Genomic DNA, 25,007 nt, shown 5'->3' on the forward strand with positions numbered 1-25,007 from the left:
TTGCTTGCAATTATTATTTATTTATTAGGTACTTTTACGTTCCATGTCACTTTTAAATGATGGAAAAAGGTTATCAAACTCTGGTTTCACTGAATGTAAAAAGTAATAATACCAGTTATAACAAAAACTTTATTAAAAACAAAAATCACAAAAGTGCATTCAATACTTTTTACAATTGTCTATTTTATTCGTCTATTAGTTCAAATTCGTCAACCCTGTAGTTTCGCCGTCTCAAAAACAAATGAATTTTGAACAAGGCGACAATTATGACTATAACTCCTAATACGACACTTACGGCTACGCCTAACACTAAAAGCGCGTAACTTTCACCAGATAAGCCCTTGTTTCTTAAACCCTCCGAAACGACACTCTTTTCCGTGCTGCAATATATTCCTTCTACATTTTCCTGCTCATAATCGAATTGTTCGTTTATCGTGTAAGTAATATCTTTGTGTCGCAGGAATTTAATAATCTTATACAGGATGTCGCAGGATAAAATGTTCTCTTTTATGTTTAAAACCGTAAGTAGCGGCAGGTCGGATATAATTAGATCGTATTGAATATAATGCAATTGATTTCCTGCTATATCAAGTACGCTCAATTTTTTTAAAGGTTCAAGTACGGCATAATTCAACTCTTGCAGCAAGTTGTAGGAAATATTCAGAGTTTCTAAATTGCCCAATCCTTTGAATGTATAATTTGACGTGAAGTATTTAATTCTGTTGGAGGATAAGTCCAGATCTTTTAGATGAGTTAAGTTTTTGAAAAGAAGAGGCGGTAATCTTTCGATGCTGTTATTCCTTAAAGAAAGATGCGTTAAATTTATAAGACACTCAAATAAATAATCTATTAAAATAACGTTATTGCTCTCCAGATTTAACACCTCTAGGGCAGAAATTTTTTTAAATGTGTGTAGATGGATATTTCCAATTTTGTTATTAGCTAAAACTAACTCCTTCAACGATTTTGTATTATTGATGTTGTATAAACTACCAGCGTCTAACAAATTATTGGCTAAATTTAAGTATTCCAACATAGGTGTGTTGTTTAAACTAAAATAATTTAACTTATTACTACATAAATCTAAATATTTTAAATTTTTTTTGTTGCTAAATACTTTATCTTCGATATCACTTAATGCGTTATCATTAAGATGTATTTTCTCTATATTATGAAGCGAATTTAATTCTTTCTGTTTAATCCCAACCAACCTATTCCCTTCCAAATTTAACACCTTCAAATTTGATAAATCTGCCAGTGCAAACTCAATTCTGGAAATGTTATTATGACTTAAATCCAAAACTGTGAGTTTAAAAGAATTATCTGATACACTAAAATAGTCTCTTTTCTTCACGTCTAGGATATAATCTGCGTTATTCAAATTGAAATCCACAGTTTTTTCCGACTTCCTGCAATAAAAATGCACTTCCCTTAAATCGGATATAATGTTTCTCGATAAATTTAGGCCTCGTAAATCTCGAAGCTCGCACAGGGGCAGATTCTTCATGTCACTTATCCTGTTATTAGTGATTTGTAAATAATTTACACTAGGTAAGTTTTGGAAAGACCCCTCCTCAACCTCTTCCAGCTTATTGTTATCCAGTATCAACTCCTTCAATCGTGATAGACCTATAAACGTATATTTATTTATATAAAACTGCGTATTTATTATAATAAGGTGCTCCAGTCTCCTGAGATAGTTGAAAACCGGTTCCATTCTGGAAAATGTGAAAGTTGAGTTTTCCAAGTGAAGATACCGGATGTTGTGGACGTTGTCGAAAATATTTGCAGATACGTTGGTTAATGTAGCATTTCCTATGGTCAGGCTGATTTCGTTGGTGATGGTGATATTTTCAAGAAGATGAATGTATTCTTTGGTTAAACCTTGACAGATGACTTCGAAACCGTTCCCGTAGCTATCGTAATAATTGAATTCCTTGTCGCAGTGCAGGGCCTCGAGAACTCCAAAGAGAGCCATAATTATCAGTGTCCTCATTTTACCTGCAACAGATAAATAATAATAATATGATACTATGTTTATTCAGGAGTGGGATCTTGATTATCACCAATCGGAGAACGTACTAAAATAACTGAACCATGTACCAAACCAGTACTTTTGACTTAAGTTTATATATTTTTGAAAACTGGAAATACCTTGTATCTACCTTACGAAGCCCCAAAATAAAAGAATTTATATAACAAACTGGCGTTATTTTTTGTTCTGCTGACCCTCGAAGTTTGCTCATTTAAAACTGAATCACCCTGTATATACGTTACATCAAAATGCCATAGGAATTCCACTACCACCAGGTACAAACTATTTAATTTGTTTCTGTAAATAGAATATAATATGAAAGTAATTTCCTAGACAACACTTTGATTTTGCTCTACTAACAGAGAGGAGGAAAGTAGGGAAAGCTAAATAGGCTCGACTGTCGTTACAGTGATTTGGCTTGTACAGACTGAATCAGTCTTACATAAGAATAAAAAATATTTTAAAAGTAGAACAAAAAATGTAATTATATAACTATTGACTTATTAAAATTTCCTTTTTATTACCATAGTGGTAATGAATAAAACCAGAGCCTTATTATGGCAGTACAGACTTTCCTATTCCTTTATTCAATAATTCTAATAAAAAGAAGACATTAATGATGATGATAACAATAATAATAATAATAATAATAATAATAATAATAATAATAATAGCTGACAGAATTTCTTAAACAACTGGACATATGTACATTCATTAAGTAGGTGCAGAGTGAAAAGAATACTAATAATAATAAAATAAATAATGTAAAAATCACAATTGTACCAAAAGTCCTTCCATGTACCTACATAAAAATTTATACAGCAGGAAAGTATATTTTTCCAGTCTAATAAATTTGGCTTTGGATAGTGTTAATTTATTAACAACAGTAGTAGCAGAATTGCATTTGCAGTAAGAGAAACTGTTTCATTAAGGTTTAAAAAATTGGCAGCGTTCATGAAATAGAACAAATTAATACGCAAATGCCACAAGGTTATTCGAACATTTACTTCAAATATTTTCACAGCAATTTACTTACTATCAATAATTAACAATTTATTAAGAAATTAATCTGAAGAACAAAGGAACTTTCTTTCTCAAATACATAAATATGTAAGGGGGTAATATATCGTCTTCCGGTATTTTTCCGGTAGAATGTCTTGTACATAAAAAAACAATAAATTTTATAGACTTTTTTCGGAAAATTGAAAATAAGTGCCCATCACTCCCCCCCCCCATCTCAGTTTTTTTTAAATCACCGAAAAACCACCCTTAAACACGAAAAATCCCACACTAGGGAGGTATAGCATTTGGAGCAATTGTAAAAAAAGGAATGGAAGTTATAGCAAGACCATATCTACAGTATGTCAGCGGATTGAGTTTACAAGAGGACAAATGGATCAAAAAGTGAAAGATACGAAAAAAAGGTATTCTTGATAAAAGTTTTTGACGTGCTAAAGCCGAATCCGAAGTTAAAATCAGTCAATCACCCTCCAGTACTTTTATATTGTGCAAAGTAACTTTAAAATCTGGGAAATTCCTTCCCCAAGATAGATAGTCCTTCCACCATTTGATGCCCGAAGAGAAATTAGGATATTCAAAGATGTGACCATCGTTTCCTGATAAGAAATGATGTTTGTTTTACTCCTTCTTCCTTTTGTAATGAACTGTTTTATCTTTAAACGATCTATGCAATGGATTTATTTTTCTTTTCTGTTTTAGACTCGTTTTCCCTTGTAAACCAATCTGATATATTAACATCCCACCTTCCTTGGTATCGATGTCCCATTTCCTTGATATCTTGATGAAACCATTCACCCTGTTCTTCGCTGAAATACCCGAGGTTATCCGGAAGTGGTCAAGATAAGGGTGTAATAAATGCAATATCAAGTTCATTAGACAACCCAACTGTTTGAAGTTTTCCAACAATTCCTCAACTAAATTCTCGTAATCCTCACCCTTCTGATTCCCAAAAAATGTTGAGTGACTTTCTTGAAACTTAACCATGCTGCTCTTTCAGTATCATTCATGTTTGTGATAAATTTTTTGTCTTTGAACACGGTACGGGTTTGAGGAATATTCTCTCCTAAATATCCAAAGTCACCATCTTTGTCCAAAGCTTTAACAAACTGTTTCATGAGACCAAGTTTGATTTGTAGAGGTGGAAGCAGAATATTTGTGAAAGATCAACTGAAGGTTCATAGTGATTCTTTTTGTCTATACTATGCCATAGACATAAGAAACAGGGATGAAATATGATGTTGCACTCCCTCTAGTTTTGAAAAATAGAATTTTCCATATTTTCTGTATTTAAGAGAGGAACACCACTTTTGCTTTTTTTGTGTATTAATCAAATCCCACATGTTGCTATCATTGTTTCATTGTATCATGTACATATTGTTTATTTTTACTCCAAAAAATGTTTGAAAAATGTTAATCTATAGATTATTGAAAAAAAAACATATTTGTTCTTAATTTTGAGTGTGAATTTTAAAAATTTTATAACATCGACCACCTATGCGTTGAAATGCCATACATACATTTCGAAACATTTTGCACAAAATAAGTAGTGCTATTATCAACAGTGTTATCAAAAGAAATAGTTTTAATGTTGTTTTAGGTGAAGGAAATAAACGAAGTGGAACTTTCATGAAAATATTTGAAAATTGAAATACGTTATCTTGTGAATATTCTAAATATTTTTAAACGACAACAGAATCAAAGTATTTGTTTTATGGAAATTATTTTAAATGTATTACATTTCAACGCATCATCGGTATTGTAAAATTTATTATTGTACTCCAAACTTTTTCTCGAAAAATGCTCCATTAATCAAAATTAAAATAAGATGTACCTTTTATCCTCTAATAGTATAATAGTGGTCAATATTTTGCAAAATTTTAAATAAGAATGAAACAGTAATAGTCACCCCTTTTGCGGCATGGAATTCGAATAATAAATTAGTGATACTCTGATTCTAAGTTTAAAATATGAATAAAGTATCTCGAAAGACTTTCAAGATATCGCAAAAAATACTATACTAGATCAAATTCATTTATTATTATTCATTTCAGATAGAGTTATATAAAAGGACACCCTTATTTTTAGTAAAAATACAGAGGACTACCCTGTACCAGTTTTCCATTCAAATGGAGTGTTTTGTGCGGTCTTGTATATTTTTTCTAAGCATCAATTCATCTGACACTCGGACAAAATTAAATCTTATAAAATTTTAAAAGATGTATGTAATGAACCATCGAGATATTCCATAGCAGAAGTAAACTATAGAAATCATACGTTAGTTTCTCTAAACAAAATATTAAATGGTTTCATCTAGACCATGAACAACCAATTTGTTTTTTGTTCGATGATTGCACCTATTTAGGCTATTTGTAAAAAAGTGTCAACTGCTGTTGTCTACTGATGTCATAGACAAGTTCAAGCGGATTAGTTAATTCAATTCTGCTGTGACAAGGTCAATAACGTGTTTCATATCCAATGGTAAAATCTTGTGTAAAATTTATTTGATTCTGTACCTACACAAAAGTATATTTAAGGATAATTTTCAAAAATATAACTTTACAAATTACACTGATTTTATATATATAAAATTAGTGTGTATCTAAAACCTTACTAAACGTTCCTCCGACCTAAATCCTCTTGATATACTGAAGACACATGATAATTAGTTTTCAGCATGATTACCATTTCATTTGAAACTTTAAAAGTTTGTATAATCTAAAAAATGGGACATCGTTTTAAGTCCTCTGCTGCTTTTTGAATTGTTTATCATAATGATCTAATGCGTTTCGAGAAACAGAGGATTCAGGTCTGCAAGGCGTTGTGGTTAACGCACATCATCCTCCCTATCCGACGATTTAGAAAACACTTGTTCACGAATTATTGACATTCGACAATTTGAAAAAAGTTGTTGGGTGTTGTATTAATACAAAATTATTTTCCAAATTGTAATATAAATTGGCACAATATCAAGAAGTAGCGTTTGCATTCAATTTTTAAAAGCAAATATCTCAAAAATCCTTAAAGATATGGATTCCAATGACAAGTCCAAACTATTATCTTTTCCATAAAAATGTTATGCGCCTTATTTTAAATTTAGATCTTTTAAAAATCGAAAAAAAAAACAACAAATTTTTACAATAGAAATTTCCCTTTCAACTAACATTCAAAAACAGATACAAAGTGGGTACACATTTTGTAGATAAAATCTAGTTAATCTTACCGCTGCTGGTGCTGTGACGTTATCTGTAACATGATATTTGAAATGTGATATATGTTCGCAATTGTTATAGTGACTAAAAAAATAAAAATTAACTCAAATGGACGCATGAATTACATCCAGCTATCCAATTAGGTACGTATTTAAATTGTTTTCAGAATTATAATTAGTATAATTACCTGTTTTTAAGCGTGCTTTAGGTATTAAGTATTCCAGGAAAACTTAACCCCTTTAACTTACAGCTAAATACAACGTACAAGAAACTGTTCTAGCAATTTAGCGCTAAAATTATTAAATTTGAAATATTATTTTAATAAAAACCTTGACATGATTTCAATTTCTGTACTAGCAAATACTTTTCTCATATACAGGGTGATTCACGGTGGCCAAAAATGAATCTTCGTATTCTTTCGTGAATTTTAAGGGGAGTCTCTCCTATAAAGTTTTTATCTAGGACGTTTCGTTAAAAAGATATAGGGTGTTAAATATTTTAATTTTTTTTTAATAATTTCAAAACTAGTAAGTGAAATAATTTGAAATTTGACACATGTATTTATGTAAACATTGTCCAAAATCTGAAGGCTTTTCCTAAAATCTGCATGCTCCAGTGGCGGAAATACAGGATATTAGTGGCATATTTTTCTAAATAAAATAGTACGACACTGATATACGGTAACAATCATGATAATTTTGGATTCGTCTTTCAATTTTCTACAAAAGCCAGATTTTCGAGTAAAACTTAAAAAACGAACTAAGAACACACTTCGATATTCGAGTACCTATAATGCTTTTTAAAATTACATAGTGGGCTGCTGCGATAACAACTTCGACATTCTGAGCAGTTAGAAGAAAGAATAAATAATGCTTTTCATCAGATTCAAGCAACAATAAATTTCGAACAAATTACATTTTCGTTACTAAACAGATGTCGGGCCTGTGTTCTTGCAAATGGAGGTATTTTTGAGCATTTACTCAAATAAAATCATTAAAATGATGACTAATGTTATAAATTTCTTTATTCGAATAAATAACCGAATGAGTGCTTGTCATGTCATTTAAGTAAAAGTGATTTCAGTTGGTTTTTTAAGTTTTACTCGAAAATCGGGATTTTTTCGAAAAACATAAAGAGTAGTAATTTGTAGACAATTGGAAGATGAATCTGAAAATATCATGGTTGTTACTGTAAAGCAGTGGCGTACTATTTTATTTAGAAAAATATGCCACAGATACCCTACTGGAACATGTAAATTTTAGGAAAAAGCCTCAGATTTTGTACAACGTTTACGTAAATATATGTGCCCAATTTCAAATTATTTCACTTACTAATTGTGAAATTATTTAAAAAAAAAATAAAAATATTTTTTGGAAATTAACACCCTGTATCTTTTTAAATTTAATTAAGTACATTATTACATTTGGATGGATATTACAATAAATCACACAGCAAATGTATAATTTTGTATTTAATTGAGTATAATTGTTGAAAATTAAATTTGAGATTATTTGAAAATATGCTAAAAATAGTTTTTTTTGTATCTTGTCACACTGCACATTAAAGGGGATATTTTAACTTATTTAATTTTACCTATTTTGAAATTTAATAAATAAAATAGAATCACTATACAGCAATATCCACACTTATTTGACCGCAAAATTTGATGCTTCTCCATATTTTTCTATTATTAATATTTAAAATGGAATCACAATCACTTAAAAATAATAGACTGTAGTAGAGACAAAATATTTTTGAAAGTTATATTAAAAATTATTTCCCCGCAATTTAAATTTACTGGAGCCAATATTAGCAAAAAAAGTCGAAAACACTTTGATCATATAGAAAAAGTAATGTTAAGTATGTTTATTGATGCACTTACAGTATTTCAAGTGACGACAATTCCATAATATTCCTGATGTTTAATAAAGCCACCACACATTGCGCGAAAATCAACGCACCATCTCATTAAAAGTTATGGTTACCACTATTCGGCAGCATACCTATCAACAGTATATTATTGTAAAATGCCGTTTCATTTACCGAGTGGCAAACTAGAACGTTTTCCTGGCGGTGTTGTATTTATCTCTGAGGCTTGTACACAATCAATCGTCGGACAAGGTTCTTGCACGAAATTAAAAATAATACACTTTCATTCCCTACCGTTTAAATGCAACGGAACAAAAAATGTGCTGTAAAAATTGTATATCCTAAGAACTATTTTGCTTGCCAGAGTGATGCAATTTTTAGTTTGAAACGCATGTAAGCGCGTGGTGATCCCACTTTTGACTTTAATGACCTCGAGAACTGAACGTGATGATGAACTTTAAAAAAAAACGCTATCTATTAACAAACTCTCTTTCTTTGATGGATATATAAGAAGGTACAGGACCCTCAGATATCCCAGTCAACATCGCGATGTAACGTAAAAAATTTACTGGAAAAGGTTTTGCATAATTCGAAATAACAGAGAAGCATAGGATTGGGAAGCTCTCTAAACGTACGAAACTGTATGTAAATGTAAAATAATACTTACATATTTGAATAATATGATATTTATTCACATGTAAAAAATGTTGAAAATACTTCCTAATAAGATCTACGCAAAATTTCCTACTAATTACAAAGTCGGCTTTACAATAATTATATTTACCCATCGTTCACAGAAGCACACGGCGCCATTATTTCTCTTTTTGGAATTTTGCACAGTGAAAAAATGTAAAAAACTAATTAAACAAACTCTTGCAGCAAAAGCAAGAAGACCTATCAACAGTTGTTTTTATGAAACTGTTTCAGCATAACCAAAAATCTTAAAAACCAAGACAGTTTCATTTTTGAAACGTCATCTTAGTGTATATTTTTTTTATTTTTATTATTTGTCTGCTATTTCAGTGCGAGATTTTTGGTTAGTCAAACATAGTTTCATAAAAACTAGGTACAGAAAAGTGCCCGATTGAAACTTTACATATCTTGAGGCTGCGAATTGTTAAGAAAAATAGATTTTTTTAAAAACAACATATTTTTTGTCTTTTTGTCATTGGTCTACTGTTTATCCACGGAACATAAGAAATAATCGAGAAAACATATTTTTAATGTTTAAAAAAGGTATAAATAATATCAACGAATTTAATGACAACATTAGTAATGATAGTACTAGCGATAATTGACAATAGTATGATATATTAACATACCTACACTATCAGTTATGTATTATTACCTTTGCTGTTTTACTATACTCACTAGTATTTGTAAAATACTCGGGTGTTTCACGTCAACGGGCACAGTGGGCTGCCCAGAATAAAAATGCATCAAGATTGACGTTCGACGTGTCAAAAGCTTCGTATTTAAAAATTCTATCGAATGCCGTCTGGTCATTTAAAAAAAACATCATGGCAGTTTCAATATGGCGTCCGCAATCATGGAAAATTCTGTTTAATGAGCAATATTGTAGACTGAAACGCCATATCTATACGTTTTTGGGGTTGCTGATTTCGAATTCAATATTCGTTAAACCCCATCTGGTCACTGTTCATCCCTAACCTTAAAAATACTTCAAATCGTTGAAATAATACGATTCTACGATGAATAACACACTCTAACCACCAAAATTTATGTTTTTGGGATCGCTGAAACCAATTCTGATACCAATATAACTTCAACTACTCAGAATTCGTGCCTAACCTCAAAAAAGTAGCGCAAATTGCTAAGATTACACTTTTCTACGTTTAGTAATGAAGTGTAACTAACATATCTTTATACTTTTGGGGTCACTGAATCGAATTCCTACATCTGTTTGAACCCAACTAGTCACTAGTCGGACTCGGACTTTACGCCCGACTCTGAAAATCGTTTTCATTTTGCTCAAATAGCTGGATCGTTATGAAAAAATGGGAATCGGGAGAAATAAATAAACCCTCGTCATGGAATTCGTTAATTTTGCTTCGCTTTTTTTATCTGTCATTTAATTTAGTAGTATGGTTTTGGTATTAGACACTATTTTAAAGTAAAAGTATTACATTATAATTATCATGTAAATCTTGGGACGACTAAATACATTGTAAAAGCAGCGAGTTCAGCTAATAGTTGAAATAGAGAGCAAATAATTTTTAATAATTTCGTTTCACATAGAACATAATTTTTATATGAAATTATATTATTTATACCTATAATTATTTGCATAGCTTCATCCTTCACTAATTTTACGTGCATATATATAAACATCTAACTTATTTATGTAATACATAATTATTTTGTGAAACACTCTGCCAATCATTAAAATTGTTCAAGCAATGAATTCAAAGGAAGTTGTTACTAAAATTGAAATATTAATTACTTTATTTTTATCCTATTCAAAATCTCATGTTTATACAGATAATAATGTAAGTACTTTAATAGCAAGTTAAAGGTGACTTATATATTTCCATATGACAGACTAGATACAGCTTCCGCTTCATTGTATTAAAAGAATAATTACAATATTTTTAATTTAGACAGAATATCTACTCATTTGGTCATTATTACCAGTCATGGTCAGTACCAATGGTCAATACCAAACTATTTACAATTTCTGACGATATGTCAAATAATATGGAAAACGAGCTGTAAACTGAAAGTTATATGTATATACAGACTGTAAAAACGCTGTCGATAGATTAGATGTTATTTCACTTGGGTTTAACAAAAATTAATTAAAATTTTCCGGGCCATATTTACATTATAGAGATGGAAATTAGATACACCATATTAGGAAGTCTATCATAGAATAGTCAGAATGTAATACTAAGTTTAGAGTTCCACAAGGCTCAGATTTAGGTCCTTTGTTGTTGATGTTGTCCATAAAGACGCTATATATCGATGCAGTACTAATAGCATTTTAATACTGTTAAATGTTTGATTATGCTTTGCAACGGGAGAGATAAAAATATTTATAGTTAAAAAATGGATGATAAAATGTTACTTAGAATTAAATTAAAAAGGAAAAAGATTTGGGAGTGCAGTATGATTACATATCTACATAAAACGCATATACAGTACATTGTTTCATATGCAGTAGCTTGAGCTACTTTAAAAAAATTGAAAAGGTTACAACTCTATGGCGTCCTCACTATCTATATTAGATTAGTAAACACAGCATAGAACAAGTTTTTGAGATATTCATGTTTGACAAAAACCATGAAAAAAGATTTGATGTTTCAATCTTAGGAAGTTCTTAGTCGTCTCATGAAACTATTTCTATCATCAGATTTGTTCTCAGTCTTATTATGTGCCTATTCTGTTTTACAAGATATGATAATATATGTATATGGGTATATTCACTTTTCTTTTTTTCCTATCTCAACTTTGCACTTAAAATAAAATTAAAATTAGTATAATCATTAACACTATAACTACTATAAATAAATACATATTAATTAATTTTTCTCGTACTATTCTCATTTATAATTAATATACATGTAAGTACTTTCAGCATAGAGATACACAATACGATTTTCTCTGAAAGAAAGTAACTTTTCACAATATTTTCAATAAACTGTCGACCTCAAATATAAAACTTTTGTAAGGCTCAGGTCACCAGGTTAATTTCATTGGTGGTCGCAACATTTATAAAACATCAAGTAAATAATGGATACTACAGTATAGGTATTGCCAACCATAGTAATCGTAAACATTTTCTTTTACAATATTGTTGTAATAAGAAGTAAAGTGGCAGAAAAATGTTTACCTAATTTGACCTAATATTTGTTGTAGCTACCTAGAAATTGCTGGCGATTAAAAAAAAGTACTAACATACATACATCTACAGGGTGATTCACAACTTATCCAAAAAAAATTGGGATTAGATGCGGCATGAGAAATGGAGTTAATAACGTAAAAAAAATTTTTGTAAAATCCTTATAGTTTCCGAGAAAAAAAATATTGAAGTTATAGTACATTCAACCACTACATAGCTGGACAACTGTAATCTCTAGCGTCATTCACAATACAATGGAGAGCCATGTGACTCCTAATACTGAAATCCGTCGTTGCGGTAGTTTTTACCTGTTATCTGTGGTGTTTACAACAGTTTTTTAGTAGTTAATGTCAAACATGGTTTGCGTGTATAGCAACTCAGAGTTGATGAATATCGTTTTAATTTATGGTGAAGCAAGACAACATTTGTATTATGGTGAAGCATTTGTGCTATGGTGAAGCAAGACATCATTTGTGATAGTTCGTAGAAAGTAAGACGGACCCAAATGTGTTTACACGTTAGTGGATAAAATTTTGAACAATTGTTGTAACATCGGGTATGTCAAATGATTTTATTATTTCTTTACAAAATTGTATTTGTAAGGGTCCCCTGTACATCCAGAATTTTTTTTTTTTGGATAAGTTCTGAATCACCCTGTATATTCCGAATATAATATTCGGATTGTTATAAAACAATCAGATCTGACAAAATGAAGTATTACCTACAGAATATATGATTCTAAGTTCAGATATAATTCAGATATAATATTTAATAATTATTGCTTACTTAAGTAACTTTATTGCTAAGTGGCAATAAAATCGGCAATCGACAATTTTTTAGGATTAAACAAAAACGTGTCCCAGTTCTGAAAACTGTAATTAATTATTTGTAATTTATGATAAATACTGATGGTGAAGGGTAAATAACAATGAGCAACCTGTGTACTATAAAAATACGTAAAATTTGTTTCTTGTAACTTCATCGAATAAGAATAATCACATAGTTCGAAATTTGATAGTCGCATTTTACAGATTGTGGTGACTAAACGTAGGTACCTATATAATTTCCATGTTTCGTCAAATTAATATCGAAAATGATTGCCTTTCTACAAAATATGATTATATTTCTTTAGAAATAGCAAATTTTTGCTATTTCTCTATATGCAATTACTTCAGTTGCAATGTTAAAGGCATATTGTTATACTAAATTTTATTTAAATCGGATAAAGCGTTATTTCATAGGTCTTAAATCCTTTGCGAATTATAACGCTTTTTATGCTAACGAAGCAACTTTAAACTGAAATAAGCTTAGTTAAATCACATCTATGACAGTTCCATCCTGTATAATAAATAGATTGATAATATTATATTAATGTTCTGAATAATTTGTTAAGAGTGAGAAGCAATCAATGAATGATATAAAAAATTTTTAATTACAAACCTGCATTTAAAAAAGCTATGGTTTTTGTCTCTGTATAATTATTAACTCGCTTATTTACAAGTTATAAAAGAGAATTATCAGATTTTTGAGTTATTTAAACATGGATTTTTATATACAAATCCAAGGATCTGGTGTATACACAATTCCTCTTACATGCATCAAAACATTGTAGACATACTTGTACGAGGTTAAAGAAGCACATTTAAAGAATAACAACGTACAAAAATAGTGAATCTAATTGCAAGTAATATCAGAATTCTAATGAGAGAGAAGATGTTTGCCAAGACTACAGAGAAACAACAGAAAATCAGAAACATCCAGATAGTTTCAACCGAGACGAAGACTTAGAAGTACTAGGAATTGGAAATCGATTCAATCCTAAGAATCTAGGTCTGGTATACTACAGTACCAGTAACTTCAGTACCATGCACCAGAATTCCATAAACCGAAAAACACAGACAAATATAAATATCGACCAGAAAGCTCCAGTTTCTCATCTGAAGAAGAGAGCGATATATCTCGAAACCACTGTTAAAATAATATACGAGTATGCTTGACGAAGTGACCGCAGTGTTTCTCCTAACACCATTATCTAATAGAAATACACGAGTAATTGTCTAATGCCTATTCTTAATTTATTGAAACTACTAAATCCAAATTATAAAGTATACAAATACTGGCATACCTGCCACTTGTCTTTTAAAGCTCTTTTCCTTTCCGTCACAAAAACAAAACAAAATACATTTCTTAAATACATCGATATAGCTTGTTTTCCTTCAACAGGTAATGACCTGAAATGTCGCCTTATTAAGTAGGTATTTTTTTAAATTAATATAACTTCGGTTGAAGGCCGAAATTAAAAACTAAACCCGATTTTCTACATATTCAATTATCTTTGGAGTACTACCTGTATCTTAAATTCCATACAATAATTATGATTATCATTTCCAGTTCTGTTGAAAGAAGAAGGGCAAGAGAGGATAGTAGAGTGGTATAACAAAGGTATTAGTACTTTGAACACCAACCTAAGGTTTGAAACTACCTTTATCGATATAATTGATGAGAAGGCAGACGTCGATAACAGTAAGTACCAATTAAAAAAAAAATTGGAATTGAAAGTGAAATATGAACGATATAACTATTTTGTTTCGTAATTCATGCGTTACCGCATCCTATTTTATGCAAGTAAAAATACCATGAAATAAACTGTAATTAGTTTTGTTGGTCTGCATTAAGCACACATACCTATGTAAATGTTAATTGTTTTTATTTACGACTGCAATATATTGGTAATAATTAGTATGTAGGAACGTGTAAATATACTTAATTTTTCATTTATTATGTAAAATAATATTCCTATATGTCTAGATACATTTAACGAGATCGCTAATTATAAAATAAGAGTTCCTTAGAACTGTATAGCGTCGGAATATTTTGTTTTACTAAGAACTTAGAAAAATGTACTGAATATAAATAAGAGAAACTTTACAAGAACATACAGGCAATATGAGGATATGGTAGTACAATTAACATAAACCTGTTTCAATAAATAATCTCTCCTGTGCAAAGAAATTTAATGAATATTTGTCCTAAAGTAGTTTGGGTTTGTTACAATATCTCTAATAATTGCTCAGTGGTAGTTTTCTTTTTCTTTTTTACGGATACCTAGTTATTTATTGTAGAATTTTATAAAAAATTATATTTGCTCATAAAATTAAATAGTAAAAAAAGTCTTGTTGCAAACTTTATACGTGGATGAATTATCAGTTCTATTAATTAAATAATACATGGTTGCCTGTAGCTATTCTAATTATACCTTCCCATTTTTGGTAGTAGTAATAGTAGCGGTTTTCGACAATAGAGAGGCAAAAACGAAAAAGAGGTTGCGACATTCAGTTGTCTCCGGTTTAGTAATGAGCTGTCCTAATAAAATTGCAGATCCAAACAATATCTAGTTAAAACATGAAAAATTTGACAGTAAAAAGTCACAGCTTCAGTTTTAAAAAAGTACTCCTTGAATTCAAGCGGATTGCCAAACAATTGCCAGAAGAGAAATTGCTGATTTAAATGTAGGTCATTACTGAAGAACTAAAAACAGTTAAACCATGAATGTTATTAAAAACCATCAATGTAAAATTATTAAAAACCTCAGTCTAATACTGCTGCGGTCTCATTTGCCGAGAATAAAAACAACGGGGACAAGCAAAGGAGAAAGTATTGGCTATCAAATCAGATAAATTTCCGAACTAACACTCAGGTTATTATAGAAATGTTCTTAATTATTTTTGTTATATTTAAATTGTATAATATAGCAGTGTTAAAAAAAATATTCATAGTAAACATTCATCATAAACAAAATTAGGTACGCTTTAAATAGTCGGAAATGAGTAAGCTTTAAAATATTCACTAGCAGTTACCATGACAATATTGGTATTACATAATGAAAAATACTAGGATTAGTTTTTTTAAAATTCAATAGAAAATTTCTACAATGAGAGATAACAAATTCTGAAAAAATCTGTACACGAATATGATAAAATAAATATTTGAAGTTAACTTTTTCATAGCACAGTATGTGTTAATGAACCATGTTATTTTGTTAACGGTACATTTATTTTCTTATTCTTCACTTTCTTGCCCTGGTAAAGTATCCATTCTTTAATAATAACGCTATTGCTGCTTGCTATCGGTTCCGACAAGTGTAAGATAGCACCTACAAGAAAAACTCTTGACCAATATGTTGTATTTTATCGAGTTTTTGATTCAAATAAATAAAATTTACTCATTTTCTCCTTTCCAGTTTGCAACGCAATTTCCATTGGAGTAACATTGATTTTGGACATAACATGGTCTTCGAATGACGTGGCTAGGAACTTAGCATCAGATGTTGGAATACCATACGTCGAAGTTGATGTTTCAATAAGTCCTGCTCTATTGTTACTTGATAAATATTTAGACTTTAGGAATTCCACTGATGTGTCTCTCATATTTGATAACCCACAATGTAAGAAAATTGCTCGCCTACTATACGGTTTTATATAATCGATATTACTTAAATATTATCTATTAAAATATCCATGCTATCTCCAAATAAAATTTTATGGACTTGCAATGATATCCACAGATGACAAAAAAATTTTGAACTTGTTTAATCTCGAAAAATGAAGATTATTTCCTTCACGAAAATAAATTTAAAAAGTTTTTGTAAATGACTGCTATTTTACACATAATTTAAGTTTTGTAAACGTGATATGAAAGAGCATATAATATGACTTCACCAGATAAAAAATTTAGGAAGACTTTTTGATTTGATTTAAATTAGCTTAGTACCTTTTAAGTGAAGTAATAAAGCACAAAAATGAAGTGTCGAAAAATATGTAAAACGCATTTTGTTAACCAGACCCTGTTGTTTATTAGCTGCCCTTATCTAAATTAGTCCCAAATGCATATGCAATAATATATATACATAGGTCATTGTACTACTGTATGGTTTTGATAAAAATTATAACGTAAATGATAATAATATAATTCACAAATTCTTCATCGTGGTACGGTTCCTAAGTCCAGATAAGATAAATAAATAAAGCACAAAGTAGGTACTATTAAAATTATATTCAATATAGTCTCCTACTACGACTGGATTGTTTACCTATGACTATATTTTTTTGACACAAGATTTGGAGTACCAATTGTTACCTTAGCAATTTTTTAGATGTAGATCAAGCGCTTTACTATTGGATTGATTCTACGAGACTGAGGATGATGATTTTAGAAACACTTGACAAGATTACTGCGAAAAAGCTGAGAGAAATCCGACCATATCCAAACAATTTTGCCTTGGTGGCCAATACCCAAAATATGAATAGACTTTTGAAAATTGTAATAAATACTCCTTACCCTCTAGTGCTCGCTAAACACTCTGTTCTTTTAGGTACTAGATGAAGAGTTAGTAACGCGACCGGACAGATGGAATTTAGTTTTTCTCGATTTCAACTATGATAATTTTGAAGAGAAACTGATGTACAACAAATCAATAAATTTACTAACTTTAGACAAAAACATGTGCTGCAATTTACTGAATAGGAAAGATTTTTGTTACTGTCCAGACAGCTTTAATTTACAAGAAGAATTTTTTAAGAAAGTTCTGTCTGTAATAGTTAAAAGTTTGGAGGCGTTAGTCAAAGATGGACAGAAACATACTAATGATATTAGGTGCAATGCTACCGCCTATGACAATCAGACAAAGTTGAGCTTTGAAGAAATTTTTGAGAACAAAATTTCGAGAAACCAGCTATATAAAAATAATTCTATTGTAAGTGTTAAAGTTGAAGGAACTATCAAAATTGGTCGTAACGAAAGCTATGAGGTAGTACTAAGATATTTAAATGATGTTATGGAACTTCAGCAAGGCAAGACTGTGAATCCGATAAGGCCATTTTATAGAATTGGAATAACGCATGTAAGTACTATTTAGAACTCGTATGGTTTTGCTGAAAATATGTTCTAATGAAGTCTCTGCATAGTTGATGTTGCTTTTTTGGTGGTTTGCGGAAATTGATAGAATTGTAAACTAAGTCGCGATATCAAAGATGTCTTAGGAGGTTGGTAAATTCAAATGTGAAAGTTTTTTAGGCCATACCGTGGTCGTACAAGGAACAAGACCCAGAGACTGAAGAGTGGTATTGGACTGGGTACTGTGTAGATTTTGCCAAGAAAATAGCCGAAGAGTTAGATTTTGATTTTGAATTTGTTGAACCGAAAAATGGCGATTTCGGCAAAAAAGTTAATGGTACGTGGAATGGAGTTATTGGAGACTTGGCTTCAGGGGTAAGCAAAAAACTTTGTAAACTAAAAAATCCATTAATTTTGATATGAATAATTCTGAATTTATTTAAAACTAAGTTAAGAATACAACTTTGGATGGTTCTGTGAAACAAAATGTGTTTCTTATAACGACATTGGTATTTCTTGCTGTGTACGAATGCACTTTAACTACTAAAAAAATTAATCAGTTAGTTTCTTAAATTTCTATTCATATTTTCATGCACGAGTCACAATTTGCGATGTATTTGCTGACCATGTTCTTTATAAAAGACATATTTCAATGAAACTGATGGATCTTGTTTTGATTAGACTACATGTCGAACCAACTAAACAAATTTGACAAAAAAGTATTTTATTTTAATCTACAGCATTTCATTATTTGGTAGAGAACCTAACCATCGCGTATAATTTGTTTCTTGTAGTCTTGTTCTAAAAGAAGTAATTGTCTTTATTTTTGTTGGCAGTTTCATCTTGAATGCATTTTCGATGTGAATCTGATTTTTCATACTTAACATACAATTCAGAGAAAAAAATGAATGGTACTCATTTATTTCATTCTGTAAATTGTGACTATATCAAATTCGCATTTCAACAATACTTAAAGACTATTAAAAATGAACACAAAGAGAAAAATCTGGGAAGGCTCTCTCACAATAAAACAAGAACTAATATTGTAAATTCACCTGTAAAAAAATGAGCATATTTGTTTAGTGTGGGGCTATTTTTTCCATTTCTGTTGATATCGGTTACAAATGTTAAAAGTGACATTTAGTAAACAATATTTCATTTAAACTTTACATATTTGGGAAAAGAAACACAAAAACTTTTAGCTACTCTGATTTCTAGCAAGCAAATGTATCAAGTTATTACAAATATGAACATTCTATATTTTCTTAATTTTAGCAAACAGATTTGGCAGTGGCTGCAATAATCATGACGGCAGACAGAGAAGAAGTTGTAGATTTTGTAGCACCTTATTATGAACAAACTGGAATTACAATAGGTAGAAGTTCAAGAAATTAAACTCTGCATTTTATATTTAGATTATATTATTTCAGTCATAAGAAAACCAGTCAGGAAAACTTCTCTGTTTAAGTTTATGACCGTACTTAAGTTAGAAGTTTGGTTGAGCATTGTAGCTGCTCTTATTGTGACAGGATTTATGGTATGGTTTCTGGATAAATATTCTCCCTATAGTGCCAGGAACAACAAGAAGGCTTATCCATACCCTTGCAGGTAGTAACTTTTTTTACCAAATAAACCAGAAAATGTACCTTGGTACGGAAATTTGAAATGATGGAAGAATAACTATGAAAGATGTAATTTTAATAGGAGCAATTTTTTACTCTTTTCCAATAATAATAATAAGTTTTGAAGATTCAGAACGTTTAATAAATCTTTTAATTCCAGTTTCAATCCAGCTATAAAATTTGTATAACATAAAATTTTCGATATTTTCGATTAAAAGTAAAAATGTTCTCTTCTAAAAGTCATGCAGGTCATTGACATTTAAGTAAATTGCAACATTTTTTAACGTAGATGCTTTTGGATTATCCTTTCAATTGTTTTTCAGAGAATTTACACTAAAAGAAAGTTTTTGGTTCGCTTTAACTTCCTTCACACCTCAAGGTGGGGGTGAAGCTCCAAAAGCTCTTTCTGGTAGAACTTTGGTAGCCGCTTACTGGCTGTTCGTGGTCCTCATGTTGGCGACATTCACCGCAAACTTGGCTGCGTTTTTGACAGTAGAACGCATGCAGGTACGTAGAGCTGAATCAGATGCTTTTAAATTAATCAGGACTACGATTGAAAACATACAAATTATTTTAAAAATGAATAAGTTCATAGATCAGGAACTGGCATATTTCTCAACTTATCCCAAAGTTAAGAAATAGAGCACTTGCGGTCCCCCGGACAAATCAAATTTACCATCTTAAGCCAATTCAAAATGATGTGGTTACTTGCCAAATACTTGTCATATGATGCAAACAAATGCAGTATTATGTGAAGTAATCTACAGTGAAATGTCGTATCATGTGGATGTGCATATCAGTAGATTCGTAAACATGTCTTAACTTGTCATCAGATATTCATCAAAAATTAAACAAACGGCACTTTGTTTAGATTTCTCAACAAATGAATCTTATTTAATATGAAAAGATAAATATATGCGTGCGTCGTGTGTCGAAGATTAAGGAATATGTGGATATTTCACGTCTGTACATCATGTGTATGTCTATACATGGATGGCTATTTATGTTTTATGAGTGACCGCATCATTTAGAGCATCTTTATACATAGAACGGTATTGAGGAATGGTAGAGGAAGGTGTAATTCTTTTTAACGGGGCAGAAGCTTACCTTTTCTGCTTTATAAATCTTTTATATTTTAACCAACATTTTCCTAGGTAGGTATATGTTAACTTTATAAAAGAAAATATGTAAACCATTTGTAAATTTATGTTTGGCCAGTGATGTATTTTTGAAAAATGGGTCACACTGAAAAATCGCACAGCTACTTCGGAAATATAATATTTGCAAAAATATGTCACTTTACATTATCTGTAAAATGTACTATCTCTAAAGTTTTATAAAATAATTACAGTGTTCTCGATAATAAATGTATATCACGTTAAATATTCATTTATTAATAAGTAAGGTATATCTAATTGTTACTTCAAAAAACATATCCTTGAAATAATTAAGTATTTCCATTTTAATGTATCTTTATTTATGCATTTTAAGGCTCCTGTCCAGTCACTGGAACAACTAGCCCGTCAGTCGAGAATAAATTACACCGTCGTTAAAAATTCGAATACACATCAATACTTTATCAATATGAAATTTGCGGAAGACACGCTTTATAGGTGAGAAAATTATTTTCTTTGTATAGTACGTGCTGGAAAAACTGACATTACTTTTGGATCAAAGCAAGGCATTTATACAAACAAAGCTAATGAGTATACAAATTTGTTACAAACAACCCCTCGATTCATCCCTGTGTAGATATAGAGATTTTCTAATTTTTGTAATTCATAGTGTAGCAAAATATCCAGAAAGAGAGTAAAAAAGTAAGTCTATATTCTTCTATATTCTTCAGCTACCAAAAAGATAAAAAATACCAAAATTTGATTGCACTAAAAGTTAATTCGATCAAAATTGATTTATTTTGTATCCCTTTGGATACGTAGGGATCGACTTAATCACAAATAATTACGATATTCTTAAAAAAACAATACTTTTTTAGGATGTGGAAAGAGTTAACATTAAACGCATCAACAGATGACACTAGATACCGCGTATGGGATTATCCCATAAAGGAACAGTACGGTCACATTTTGCTAGCTATAAACGACTCGAATCCTGTGGCAACGCCTGAGGCAGGATTTCGAAATGTAAATGAGCATTTAGACGCCGATTACGCCTTTATACACGATTCAAGCGAGATCAAGTACGAGATCAGCAGGAACTGCAACCTTACGGAAGTTGGAGAGGTATTCGCTGAAAAACCTTATGCAGTGGCGGTACAGCAGGGCAGTCACTTACAGGATGACTTAAGCAAAACGTAAGACTATTTATTAGAAAGTTTGTTATTAATATTATTAATTGTCAGTTTAACAATTGCAAAAAGTACATATTGTTTATTTATTTACTGTACTTTAAAATAAGCTTTGTGATGAAAAAACTTGGCTTTAAGGTAGGCTTTCCAAATAAGTTGTGGAATACATTTTATAATCTTGAAACGCCATTACATTAGAATATAGCTGGAGTTGATGACACTTCTTAAGGCTCCTAGCAGAAGGCAGCTGAGAGACATGTCTTGTGTCGTAGTACATATGGCCAACGTACATTCTTTAGCCATCACATTACTGTGACCAAACTTCAGATCAAATTCATCCTTTTATTCCACTCCAACAAGGCATTGACACAATCTAGAATCCCGCAAAAGTTATCCTGATGGGAAAAAGCGTGTATAAGCCCTTGTCATGGGCGTAGCTACAATTTTTGTTTGGGGTGGGCCCAGGGCTGCAAGTTCTATGGAGGCCCCTAAAAAGAAATCTCGCAATCAACCACTTAACCGATATAAAATTTGATTTGATTCTAAAAAAAGTCACGCAGTTGTCGATATGACAAATATGGTAATACATATTAGATCTTTTTTTTCTGGGGTGGGCACTGGGCTTTGTGGGGTGGGCACTGGGCTTTGTGGGGTGGGCCGTGAACACTCCTGCCCCCCCCCCCCCAGCTACGCCCATGGCCCTTGTAACTATCTCTGCAAATTTGAATATGCTGGTACATTCATCCAATATTTTAACAAGCACCGCAATAGAAGTACCAATGTGAGGTGCAAGTTATGCAGATAGAAAACTATGTTACTGTGCTTTTCCAATGGAGAAAAGATAGAAATATGTGAAAGCAACACTTTTGTCACCTCAGGATATTGAAGAAACCCCAACAGAACTGTTACTAACGACATGCACAATAAGTCAGTGAATTCCAAGATAGACTCTCCTAGTAAGCTTGAAGAGATTTTAGAAGAATATATCAAACATTAAGCTTGCAAATTTTAAGAATATGGAAAATAAAAATGTATTCAGATCAATGCAGAAAAAACTTAACTAAGGCTTCTAGAATTAAAATTCATATAAAAGTGGATAAAGACTTTCACACATAAATTACATAGGTATTATTTATAATAGTTTTAAGAATCCAGAACTTATTGATATATAATCATACTATTAAGTAACATTATTAACTATAATCGGTCGATAGCCGCACGGGTTAAGGCGTCAGTACTTAAATCGTGTGCAAATTTCTGCCCGGGTTCGATTCCCGCGGCTGGTAGACTGTAGATTAGCTATGCTTGTACGTAGGATTGGCACCCTCTGTGCAGGTATGGTAGGGTGGAAGAATGTTGGGTTGGGTCAATGTGAGAGATTGATACCGGTTGGCATTTGACCACCCCCCTAATTAATGAGGTTTTCCAGGTTTCCCTCATTCCTGCACTGAATGGTGGTTGGGGCCTACCAACATAAGTCGTTCCTGGGCGCAAATGCGGCCTGCATAATAATAATATGCCGCCTCCTCTCCCGCACAAGTCTCCGACTTATGGGCTAATTCTCGTAGTTAGAATGAGGAGTAGAGATATTATTATTATTATTATTATTTATTATAATTATAAAATTAACTTTACTTTAAAAGTAAAATTATCAGCTACTACTATTTCAGATTCATATCAAATGAGGTGGCACCAAATATCTACGTAGGTATGCTAAAGAAATAATTGCATAAACAAACTAGCAATAAATAATAATCTACAATAATTATGATGGATTACTAGTTTATCTATGGAGTTATTTTTTAGCATTAGATATCTGGTATCTAAGAACATGCGCGTGCCTTCATTTGATAAGAATAAAACTAATAAAAATAATAATGACAAAAATGAACACAAAATTAATTTAACATTTTTTAGGATACTAATTTTACAGAAACAAAGGTTTTTTGAGGATCTACGTACAAAATATTGGAATCATTCTTCTAAAGGCCAATGTCCTAGCACTGATGACAACGAGGGTATTACTCTTGAGAGTTTAGGTAAATCATTCTTTTAGAACTTTATAACTATTTTTGTTGGTAATCAACATATCTTTAAGCAATATTATTTAACATAATGAAGTACAATAAAGTGCAAAATATTTATTTCAGGTGGAGTCTTCATCGCAACTTTATTTGGACTGGCTCTGGCAATGATAACCTTAGTAGGTGAAGTATTTTACTACAGAAGGAAAGGGAAATCCAATGCAATAAAATCGAATAAGGCTCATGTATTTCCAGAAAAACAGTTAAAACCTGTACCACCTCGTCTAATAAATGCATCGACATATCCAGTTACAATTGGAACTACGTTTAAGCCGGTTAATGCGAAACAGAAAGGAGAAAAGGATGACCTAAGATTATCACACATTACTCTATACCCTCGTGCAAGAAACACCATAACTAAAATTAATAATTGAATAATTAGGTATTTAGTTCGTTCCTCTTTATGATTTTTAGTTTAAAGTACAACGAAACTTATTGATTATTTGTATAACTCTTTACATTTAACTATTTATAAATATATATTATCAACTAAATAAACTTAATTAATCAAATCGTATGCTTTTCCGTTCAAATTTTCCAGAACCTTAAATATTCAAGAAATACTTACTATAGTTACGGTATATTCAAATTAAATATTTCAAAATATTTAATATATTTATTATATGTAGAAAAGAATAACAACTGCATCTAAAAAATTGTTTAAAAACTAAATATCAAGGATATTTAGTTCTTAAGTTAAATTTGAAGGCAAATTTCACGAAAAAATATTCCGATACCTGTAATGTATGATTTATATCCCTGAAAGAACTGATATTTACTAAATACTAACTTCAAACGAGCTGGACATTGCTTTCACCGACTTCTGTTTCTTAGCCCAGGCTGCATAGCCGCACCACCCTACCCAACCATAAACATGACACCACCCCCGGGGTTTACACAGACGAGCCGGCGAAGCAAGAAGAGCGCCAGAAGAAAGGGCCCTAGCCGGCGGGGCCCAGCCAGGACAAAAGGAGGTCCCACAAAGCGCCTACACCGGCACCTACGAAGGCTGTCCAGGCCTTCACGAGATGAGGCAGGATAAAGAGGGATAATCCCCCTCGATCCCAAATCATTGAGGTCAATTTCTAGCCATGGAATAATGGCGCGTG

General features: G+C 31.2%; 2 protein-coding genes across 3 annotated transcripts; one reads left to right on the forward strand and one right to left on the reverse strand.

The window, feature by feature from the left end:
• Positions 1-121: 121 nt before the first annotated feature.
• Positions 122-8,298, reverse strand: LOC108908840 (toll-like receptor 7). 2 transcript variants are annotated; one of them, XM_018712987.1, is made up of 2 exons: positions 8,147-8,298; positions 122-2,001 (listed from the first exon to the last, which is right to left on the reverse strand). In XM_018712987.1, exon 2 carries the CDS (start codon positions 1,994-1,996, stop codon positions 185-187), a length of 1,812 nt encoding a protein of 603 aa, XP_018568503.1. In that variant the 5' UTR covers positions 1,997-2,001; positions 8,147-8,298; the 3' UTR covers positions 122-184. The 2 variants fall into 2 exon arrangements, with proteins under 2 accessions (XP_018568503.1, XP_018568504.1); XM_018712988.1 differs by lacking the exon at positions 8,147-8,298 and adding an exon at positions 7,858-7,917.
• A 2,904-nt stretch (positions 8,299-11,202) lies between these two features.
• On the forward strand, positions 11,203-24,272 carry LOC108908833 (ionotropic receptor 25a). Its single transcript, XM_023455459.1, has 14 exons — positions 11,203-11,260; positions 14,387-14,518; positions 16,003-16,077; positions 16,236-16,439; positions 17,148-17,314; positions 17,367-17,894; positions 18,068-18,262; positions 19,163-19,262; positions 19,318-19,495; positions 19,833-20,016; positions 21,001-21,122; positions 21,503-21,820; positions 23,732-23,853; positions 23,965-24,272. Exons 1-14 carry the CDS (start codon positions 11,203-11,205, stop codon positions 24,270-24,272), a joined length of 2,691 nt encoding a protein of 896 aa, XP_023311227.1.
• The last annotated feature ends 735 nt before the right edge of the window (positions 24,273-25,007 follow it).

Source organism: Anoplophora glabripennis, unplaced genomic scaffold (genome assembly GCF_000390285.2).
Source record: "Anoplophora glabripennis isolate ALB-LARVAE unplaced genomic scaffold, Agla_2.0 scaffold118, whole genome shotgun sequence".
NCBI classification, from domain to species: domain Eukaryota; kingdom Metazoa; phylum Arthropoda; class Insecta; order Coleoptera; family Cerambycidae; genus Anoplophora; species Anoplophora glabripennis.

Coding starts and splice junctions, on each gene's coding strand:
- LOC108908833 (XM_023455459.1), top strand. CDS start 11,203: ATGGATGATAAAATGTTACTTAGAATTAAATTAAAAAGGAAAAAGATT. Junction 11,261..14,386: donor GAAAAAGATTTGGGAGTGCA/GTATGATTACAT, acceptor TATCATTTCCAG/TTCTGTTGAAAGAAGAAGGG. Junction 19,496..19,832: donor GCTTATCCATACCCTTGCAG/GTAGTAACTTTT, acceptor ATTGTTTTTCAG/AGAATTTACACTAAAAGAAA.
- LOC108908840 (XM_018712987.1), bottom strand. CDS start 1,996: ATGAGGACACTGATAATTATGGCTCTCTTTGGAGTTCTCGAGGCCCTG.